The sequence below is a fragment of the Amia ocellicauda genome, chromosome 11, assembly GCF_036373705.1.
Source record: "Amia ocellicauda isolate fAmiCal2 chromosome 11, fAmiCal2.hap1, whole genome shotgun sequence".
NCBI classification, from domain to species: Eukaryota; Metazoa; Chordata; class Actinopteri; order Amiiformes; family Amiidae; genus Amia; species Amia ocellicauda.
The window spans coordinates 35,145,546-35,155,648 of record NC_089860.1 but is presented as its reverse complement, the minus strand read 5'-3'; the positions used below and the strand labels follow the sequence as shown (position 1 = coordinate 35,155,648).

The 10,103-nt window shown below is 49.9% G+C and overlaps 1 protein-coding gene across 1 annotated transcript; it reads right to left on the bottom strand.

The window, feature by feature from the left end:
- Positions 1-6,906: 6,906 nt before the first annotated feature.
- tpbg1b (trophoblast glycoprotein 1b) lies at positions 6,907-9,318 on the bottom strand. The gene is made up of 2 exons (XM_066717669.1): positions 8,832-9,318; positions 6,907-7,995 (listed from the first exon to the last, which is right to left on the bottom strand). The coding sequence occupies exons 1-2, from the start codon at positions 9,089-9,091 to the stop codon at positions 7,143-7,145; spliced, it is 1,113 nt and encodes a 370-aa protein (XP_066573766.1). The 5' UTR covers positions 9,092-9,318; the 3' UTR covers positions 6,907-7,142.
- Between the last annotated feature and the right edge of the window lie 785 nt (positions 9,319-10,103).

Genomic DNA, 10,103 nt, shown 5'->3' with positions numbered 1-10,103 from the left:
AGCAGGATCCCAGCAGCAGGCGGGTGTTTATCAATAAATAAATCACCCAGCGGTCTCCCTCCTTCACTGCCTAAACTCTGAAGGACTGGACGGGCAGATAAGTCTAAGGTCAGGCCTCCAAGCAAGGGGCCATCAAGCTGTCCAGAGCTGTGCTGCTGTGTTGGTAGATACACATCTCCGCACAATAACATTCCCACAGTGCTGGCAGAACAATTGCAGCCCAAAGCTCAAGGAAGCATCCAGGCTTTGACCAGTCAACCTTCAATGCATACAGAGAGGTGAGACCCATTGCTTTTGGTGTAGTTGTATGGGTGCCATTTGCCTAGGTGGTCAAATTGAGCTCTTTCCCTAAGTTTTGAATCTTCATAAAAAGCACATAAAAGCCTAATATAGAACACAGGACGGCAACAGTGTATACTTGTTACATAAACGCAGAACCACACTTCCGAAACACTTCCCATCGAGCCCCATGTCACCGGGACGGGGAATAGGACGGTGACTAATAATAGCCCACATTAGTCATATGAAAGCAGTTCTGTGAGGAGGAAGCGGAGCTGGGCTTCGTTCAGGCGCAGGCTGAGAAATAGGACAGGGACCCCGGGGCCCCAGTCCTTGCCCGTCGGGGGAGGAAGTAACGGGGGCGATCTGTAAATAATCTCTGAGCAGCTTGTCAATAAAGCAGCAGAGTCCCTGGCTAATGGGCGGTGATTAATGAGGCGCTGGAGAACGGGCGTCTTCCAGCTGCACCCCCCCCACCTCCCTACCTTCCAGCACAGGCGGTGAGGAGCAATTAATCAATGGTCCCGAGGAACAAGAGGAGGGGAACTGGGAGAGAGGTGTACAGCGCGTCCCGTTGTTCTCCAGCCCGACTCACGGCATGGTTACAGAGCAGAGTGATGGAGGGGGGGATTATTTAATGGTAGCCACTTTTTAAACATTCGGTACAGCGGGGGGGGGGCATTCCAGTCCCAGTGGTTCAGGTTCCTGTAGCTTTTATAGGCACCTTCCAATTAGCAACCAATGTGCTAATGCTAAACAGGGGATGTGACTTTACCAATAATTATTTCATTTCACGTGCCGGTGCTGACAGACCCTTGAAGGAGCCGTAACTGCAGCAGACGGGCCGGTGTGGGTCCGGCAATGCTCCGTTTTACGGTTTCCTGCTTCTCTTAGCGTGAGCTGGAAAACCAACCGCGTGGCTGTTTCCCGTTTCGATGGTAATTCAGCCAAAGATGAAAGAGTAATTGGCCAAGCTTATACTGCAGTTTTTGAGTCTCCTCTGTTTTATGCTCTGTAATCTAAAGCCTTCTGTGCTAATTTAGAGACTTCCAAATGTATTTTACCAACCACAAAGTCTGATGACCAAATAAATAAAATAAAATAAAAATCCCCCCCATAAAGTGATAAACAAATAAAATTAAATAAAAACACTTAGTACACACAATCAATTTATTCAATACCAGTTCTCCTGCAAGCCATTGAGCACTCTGCTGGCACAGCACAGTGCATCGTTTCATCTATACATTTATTTTTCTCCAATAAGACTTCTTGGTTTCAAATGAGCAAAGACAAAGAGAAGTGCGTGCCTCTTACAAACTGTTTACCAAAGCAAAGTCTGTGGTGGATCAAACATTAAACTTTCTTCGTCATCACAGCGCAGACTGTTGTGGTTTTTTAACATGTTCAATTCTTTACAGATGGCACATACATATTCTCTAACAAAGCCTTTAAGCCCACTTAATGGTGCCAAGATGTTCAGAGCGACTGAACTGCATCTACAGACAAATAGCTAATTGTTGCAGAGAGACACTTAAAATGAATTCTTGAATGAAAGAAAAAAAAGTGAATATATTTATAGCTCCATAACTGCGCTGGGGAGACTGTAAGAAGAACCAAATGGCTGGGCTGGCTTTCTGTGCTCAGATCTGCACTGGCTTCATCTCTCCGAGTGATTCAAATCACCAGCCACTCTTGGAATTGTATAAAAGCAAATGTGCAAATGTTTTCCATGAAAATGACACCAGAAAACCCAGTGGGGCGGGACCCGGCCGAGCCCTGCGCTGCGTTACACTGCGGCGACTACAAAGCCAAACGGGGGAGACGGTCACAGTCTGAACCGCCCCGGCCACGCCCCGACCACGCCTGCCCACTGACACACCTGTCCTGACCGTACCTGCGACACCACAGCCACCCATTCCTGGAGAGAATTTCACTCTTACTTGAATCCACTCTCTCTGCCTCCCTCTGCAGCTGCTCCTTCAGCGCTGTTGGAGATCATCATGGCTGCCCTGACCGCGCCCGTCACTCAGCGCAGATGCGTCTCACCGCACAACCAACTTAATTTCAGTTTACTTTCGTTGGGACTCATATTGTATACCGATCAGCCATAACAATATGACCACCTGCCTAATATTGTGTAGGTCCCACTTTTGCCACCAAAACAGCCCTGACCCGTCGAGGCATGGACTCCACTAGACCTCTGAAGGTGTGCTGTGGTATCTGGCACCAAGACGTTAGCAGCAGATCCTTTAAATCCTGTAAGTTGCGAGGTGGGGTTTCCATGGATCGGACTTGTCTGTCCAGCACATCCCACAGATGCTCGATTGGATTGAGATCTGGGGAATTTGGAGGCCAAGTCAACACCTTGAACTCGTGATTCATCAGACCAGGCCACCTTCTTCCATTGCTCTGTGGTCCAGTTCTGATGCTCACGTGCCCATTGTAGGCGCTTTCGGCAGTGGACAGGGGTCAGCATGGGCACCTGACTGGTCTGCGGCTACGCAGCCCCATACGCAACAAACTGCGACGCACTGTGTGTTCTGACACCTTTCTATCAGAACCAGTGTTAACTTTTTCAGCAATTTGAGCTACAGTAGCTCGTCTGTTGGATCGGACCACACGGGCCAGCCTTCGCTCCCCACGTGCATCAATGAGCCTTGGCCGCCCATGACCCTGTTGCCGGTTCACCGCTTTTCCTTCCTTGGACACTTTTGATAGGTACTGACCACTGCAGACCGGGAACACCCCACAAGAGCTGCAGTTTTGCAGATGCTCTGACCCAGTCGTCTAGCCATCACAATTTGGCCCTTGTCAAAGTCGCTCAGATCCTTACGCTGCAAATTTTTCCTGCTTCTAACACATCAACTTTGAGGACAAAATGTTCACTTGCTGTCTAATATATCCCACCCACTGACAGGTGCCGTGATAATGAGATTATCAGTGTTATTCACTTCACCTGTCAGTGGTCATAATGTTATGGCTGATCGGTGTATATCGTATATATCGTATTATGTTGTGAGACGTGACAATGTTGTGACAAATGTAAGTCTTCTCCTAGGACGACTTGGCAGGAAGATGGATGTTGACATACTCCTAGTCTGTTGCGTCTTCAGTGGCCTGGCTGATGACTGAAGGCTCCTTGTGTGTGTGTGTGTGTGTGTGTGTGTGCATGTGTGTGGCCACTTGAAAAGAGCCCAAAATATCAAAGCTATATGTTTTTGATAGTTTCCTCTGTTCATCTATTAATTATAACCTGTTCCTTATGTAAAAAGGAGATTCGAGTACACAGTGCCAGGCTTACATAATCCAAAAGCATAAATAAGGAAGTCGTGTCGAGTATTGCTTTGTGCCATATCTGCCTTGGCTTATAAAAGGCCTATGGTTTCAGGTGACTCTTATGACCAGCTTAATACAGTCGCACACACACACAGTAGCTCTCGAAAGGATCTAGACACATGCACACACAAAAGGACAGCATGCCAGGGCCGACACACTTCTCCAGTCTGATCCTTCTGACATGAAGAGTTACGGAGTTGCGAGTGATTCATTATGAAGTAACGGCCGGGGATCAGATGGTCCTCAGACTGGAGGGGGGTTTCCGATAGACGATACGCGAGCCCACCTACATGGTGTGCCAATGACAACGCATAGGGAGCTTGCATTGCTTTATTAAGAGTCACAGTGGCCCGTCTGAGACGCAGGATGAAGTGGGACAGAGTGTTCTGTCGATACCAGTCGTCTTCTGCTCTATTGGGCCCCCGCAGACGTAAGAAGGAATAAAACGAGGGGGTGAGAGATTCATATGGCAGATCTCTGTACTGAAGTGCCCCACACAGCTGTCCTTGTGCATCACTCTTCCTTCAATCAACAAACCATCTCATCTATTAGTATTTGGAACGCTTTTGCTTTCTGCGTTTATTTTATTTTTTCCACCACCCTTCAGAGAAACCCACTTATATATTTATATAAACGTCCTAATACATTATTCAAGGGATCAATTCTTCACGCATGAGAGCCGTCGATTTCGAGTGCTCCTGTGTCTAAATCGAGTAAACAGGGGTGTAGCCAAAAGTCACATTTATTTCCCGTCTCGCAGTTTATAAACACCCGTGACGTCTCCAACTCGGTTCCTAGAGAATCACCGTCTCTTCTGGCTTTGATTCAGCCAAGCTTCCAGTAACTTAATTGTTCTCGTTAGCTGTATTCATTTAAGTCTTCTATAGGGGGTTGCAAGTAGGACACCATCCCCAAAAAGTTATTTTAAAGCCATCAGCTGTAAAAAGGCCTTGAAGTAACTGAGGAGCTGAGTCTGAGACCTCCGCTTTTATGACACGCTTTGGCCGAAACATTGAATATGATTGGAAAACAAAGAGAAAGTTATACATATAACATGCACAAAATAAATCAATGAAAGGATATGAAGAACCAGGGGGTCGAGCTCAGCGTGGCCATGGCAGGAGCAGAGTTTTCATCAGTTTCCGCTGTGAGTGAAAACCATGAATATTTCAAGCGCTTTATTTATTTACACGCAGAGCGGGCTTGAATCTCGGGTCAAGTCAACACTTTCCGAAGCCAGAGTCAGACGGTGGCTCGTTCTGGTGACGAGGCGAGGGTCTGGGGAAGGGGTGGTGGGATGACGGCAGTGACGATTAAAATAACAGATATGAGAACCATCTTTATGAGCTACTGTTTTTATTTGATCTTTTTCCACTTTTTTTTCTTTTCTTACAGTTCTCTGCATGCTAAATATCAGCTTAACCCTTCTGAATAAGAGAACAGATGCAGTCGTCCCCCCCCATTGACAGAGAGCATCTCACAAGCCCTGCAAAGCTCTGATCGAGAGACAGGAGGAAACCATATAAATCAATCAAATGGGGCAGCCGTTCGTTGAGTGACATCATCCCAATGCCCACAACAGAGTTCACCTCTGACCCAGTGGCATGCAATTCCCCCCCCCACCTCCTCTCCACTGGCTCTCCACACACGTGTCCACCACCCAGGAAAGAGCCGAGTGGGAGGCGTGACACTGGCAGTGGAGAAAGGCTGCCCGAAAGCTGGCTGTGACCCTGTGACCAGCAGTCCTCATTCGACCTCACAGCAGCCCAAAACACCTCCACTGCACCGAACACCGGCCTCGGACAGGCAACGGTGACATGCTGGCGAAGTAACGGTTCCCAAAAAACTCAATTGCAGGGGAAAAACTAAACAGAAAACAGACGACATTTCCCCAAACTCACTGAGGCACACGAAGTCTGTTTCTCCTTATGAGAAAAATAAAACAAGGTCTGGAAACGTCACAAACCTTTCATTGCACGTGTCTAGGAGCTAAGAAAATAAAATAAAAATTGTATATTCTTGGTTTTGTACAACTGGGCTGTTTTCTTAAAAGAGGGGGTAGTAAACATCAAGTGATATACAGTTTTATGTCACAAAAACATAATTCATGCGATTTGTGAACATCTGTACCTGAGAGAGTTCAGTCCTCGCTTGTTTTGGTGAGATAATTCACTTGAATGCACAATGTCATTGGATTTTAATAACTTATTTATCACAATAAAGGCTGCAGCACTTCATTAGGTCACTCTCACAAGGTCTGGCTGAGCTTTCTGCAAAATCATTATGTGTATGTGTGTGGGGGGGGGGATTGCTAAACCAAACCAGAGCCCAAACCATAAACCACAGGACCAGACCATCCTGTCCACCAGCACCTGTACCACTTTGTGCAAGTGCCAACAAAGAGTTAATAAAATGACAAGAGATCAATCATTCACTGAGTCCATTCACAGTATCAGCCTTGATTTTAGATTAACTTTTCATCTTCTCCCATAATCTGTTGTGTCGAGCCTGTGTCACTCCTTTTTGTGCTTTCAGCGTACATTGGTTAAAAAATAAAATAAAAAATAAAAAGCCCACAGAACCTCAGCTATCAGAGAGGGTAGGTGGGGAAATCAGTGACCAGTGAGGCTACAACACAAAAACATCCCCCCTCCCCCATGCCTTGTCCTCTAGTACTGCTTGATAGGCATTTTACAAAACACAAGGTCTTGCTGGACAGGTGTCGCTGGCTTTCGCATTTCCTCTGATCACGAATGCCAATGCTTCAGGAGCGTCAAGACTCTGCGGGGTCTCTGCTTCCTCAAGCCACACATTTCAGGAGTCGCATAGCGATTGTTATGAAACCCTGCAGCGGCTCAGTCCTCAGGCGGGGTATTTAGGACACAGATCTTAAAAACAGCATTTCAACCTCTGAATGAAGAAGTCCGACAAACAAACGTTGCCAGCTATGAAATCTGAGCCTGCAGGGAACTGAGAGACACAGAACCTCAAGGGACTAAACCCAGCGTAATCCCTAGATTCAAATCTGCCAGGAATTGACAGATCGCTATAATTTACAGCTTGGCACGCGATCAGAGTCACACCTGAGAGAGGACAGGGCACACACAACAAAATGGTCCAGTGGTTCTGAGCAACTAGGGACCAAGGCACTTGTCTGCAAGATGACTAGACACACACAGGGACTGTGGCAGTGGTGGCTTATTCAGGAAACGCAAGCTTGCCAGATTCAGCATTCATACTTAATGGCCAGCAAATGCTTTATAGAAAGAGACCTCACACACAGAAAGGGTGTCAGAGTTGGTCAAGCAATTGTTTTGTTTGTTTGTTTATTTATCAAGACATGCAATCATCAAAAGTGGTAGAAGTTCAATATTTATAGAGCTATATACACAGTTCTTATGTACAAATGTATTGTACAGCCAGATCACTCCCCTGCACGTATAAATCCATTAGAAAAAAAGAAAGGAAAAGAATAAAAAAGGTATCTGTAAAACGAGAGTGGCGGGGCGGGGGCGGGCAGGGCTGTATCACAAATCGGAAGACGTCGTGGAGACCTGCGCCAGGCGGGGGTCCGACTCGATCTCGTAGCGGTAGTGGTAGCCCTCCATCAGTTCCCGGCAGGCATCCCTGGTTTCGTAGATCCACTTCTTGATGCCCTTGCGGTTAAGGTAGAGCACGAAGAGGAAGATGACCCCCACGAAGCCCAGAACCACGCCCAGGAAGACGTAGGAGGTCTGCAGGGCCAGGTCGGCGCTCGGGCTGGCGTGGCAGCTGAGCACCAGCTCCCCCAGCGCCAGAAGGGACACGTTGCGGGCGTCGTGGGGGGCGTCGCACACCAGCCGGTCCGCGTCGGCCACCCGGGTGGTGGAGTTGAGCCAGGTGGCGAAGTCCTCGATGCCACAGTTGCATAAGAACGGGTTCTCCCCCAGCAGGATGTGGGCACGGGCCTGTCTCTCCAGCTCCTGCAGGGCGTCATCCTTGAAGGTCTTGAAGGCGTTCTGGGTCAGGTCGAGCTCCTCCAGGTCCAAGCCGGAGAAGGTGCCGTTCTTGATGGCCACCAGGGAGTTGTTGCCCAGGTTGAGCCTCCGCAGCCCAGGCAGGGTGGGGAACATGTTGGGGGGCAGGTAGACCAGCTGGTTGGTGGAGAGGTCCAGTCGGAGCAGCCCCGCCAGCGCCGCCCCGGCCCCCTGCAGGGAGCCGGCCAGCTGCGTGACGGCCGAGCGGTTGTACAGCGCCTGGCTGAGGTTGAGCTCCTGCAGGGTGCCGCCGCTGTCCAGGCGGAAGGCCTCCGGGTGGATGACAGACAGCTGGTTGTTGCTGAGGTCCAGGGAGCGCAGAGAGCGCAGGCCGGAGAACGTGCGAGACTCCAGCACACCGATCCTGCGGGAGGAGGGACAGACAGGGGCGGTTACACTCCTGCACTTCAGTGAATAGAGAGACTTTGAAACTGTGGCTACTGAGACATCTAAGGTCACAGTTACCCTTTTCTTGTGCCGCGCGACGGGTCGAAGGGCTTCCTCTCGTTTGTAAACTTTCCTGTGTTCTTAGTTAAATCTATTCTGTAACCCAAGACAGATCCTGAATTATATGCAGTGCAGTTTGGTTTTCAAATGTCGTCAAACCTTAGTGTGCTATGTAATAAGATGACGAGGTAGATTTGAGGGGCAGTTAGGAGAAAGCCAGGTTTATCCATTTACCTTTAAAATGAGTTAAAAGATAATGTAATAAGAGTGCACCGCTCGGCTGCAGGGAATGGCAATGATGCCGGAGATCCGTGTCTAGATTAAACACAGAGCCGCTGTGCTTCCACACGGTACAAATTTGGCTGACCAAAGGGAACGAGCTTTAAAGCTGGATGAAGCACAACATTTTATTCATTTCACATATTTACAATTGGAATACACTAATTGTATCGCATCCATAAAAGCCTAAAATAATTTGCCAAGTTTGCAGATTTGTTTTTCTTTAAAGGTCCTTGATTAAACTATATTTTCAAAATCTGCAATATGACTAACATTTCAATCAGTTTCAAAATCCAAATGGACTGCAAATGCGTATTAATAACAGATATAAAGAAAAGCGACGGCACAAGACCAGAGCCGGTGGATGGATGTTGCTGAATCACTAAAAACAAATGTGAATGTGCAGTTTGAAATGTGCGTTTCTCTCGCAAGGAGCGCCACTGTCCTGCCTTCACCGCGCACCGGGGCTGTTACCTGTTGTTGCTCAGGGACAGTGTGCTGATGTTCTCCAGCCCTCTGAACGCGTCGGGTCCGATGCGAGGGATGTGGTTCCCGGTGATGAAGAGGGTCCTGGTGTAGCCGGGGATGTCCGAGGGGATGTCCCGGAGCTCCTTCAGGACACACTTCACCGTCCTGGCCGCTTCGGAGCACTCGCACGGAGGCGGGCAGGCGTCGCACGGCGAGGCGCACAGGAGCAGCGCGCACACGCCGACCCGCAGGATGAAACTGGACATGTTGAGCCGCTGGACACTGCGGCTGCCTGTGCGGCTCGGAGGGGCAGAGCATCCGACGGACAGACTCGGGTGCGGGAGTGAGCGGAGCCGCTGCTTGAAGAGCCTCTGCGGGCGGCTGAGAGAGGAGTGCGCGGTGGAGCCGGTGGTGTCACTAGCGCACTTCAGGGGCTCATCTCCATGAGAAAGGCGGCTCTGGGCGGCGTTTGATCCGGCGGCGCCGCTGCTGCTCTGCTGCCAACAATAGGATTAAACAGCAGCGGAGCGGCGGGACACGGCGGGGGAGGGGCCGGCTTCTCCACGGTGCCACCTTCCTTACAGACACACGGCGAGGCGAAGGGCACTGCTGATGGCACTGACTGTACGCCACGTCACTTCATTCGTTTTCTTTTCTTTCATAATCGTCCTTTTAACTAGACGTCAATGTTCAATTGCGTCGTCTACCTTTCGAATGACCAAAGTGCAATAGCATTAGATGTGGGGTGTGGGGGTGTGGGGTTGTGGGGTTGTGGGGTGTGGGGTTGTGGGGTGTGGAGTTGTGGGGTGTGGGGTGTGGGGTTGTGGGGTGTGGGGTTGTGGGGTGTGGGGTTGTGGGGTTGTGGGTTGTGGGGTTGTGGGTTGTGGGGTTGTGGGTTGTGGGTTGTGGGGTTGTGGGGTTGTGGGGTGTGGGGTTGTGGGGTGTGGGGTGTGGGGTGTGGGGTTGTGGGGTGTGGGGTTGTGGGGTTGTGGGTTGTGGGGTTGTGGGGTTGTGGGTTGTGGGGTTGTGGGGTTGTGGGTTGTGGGGTTGTGGGGTTGTGGGTTGTGGGGTTGTGGGTTGTGGGGTTGTGGGTTGTGGGGTTGTGGGGTTGTGGGGTTGTGGGGTTGTGGGGTGTGGGGTGTGGGGTGTGGGGTGTGGGGTTGTGGGGTGTGGGGTTGTGGGTTGTGGGGTTGTGGGGTTGTGGGGTGTGGGGTTGTGGGTTGTGGGGTTGTGGGTTGTGGGGTTGTGGGGTTGTGGGGTGTGGGGTGTGGGGTGTGG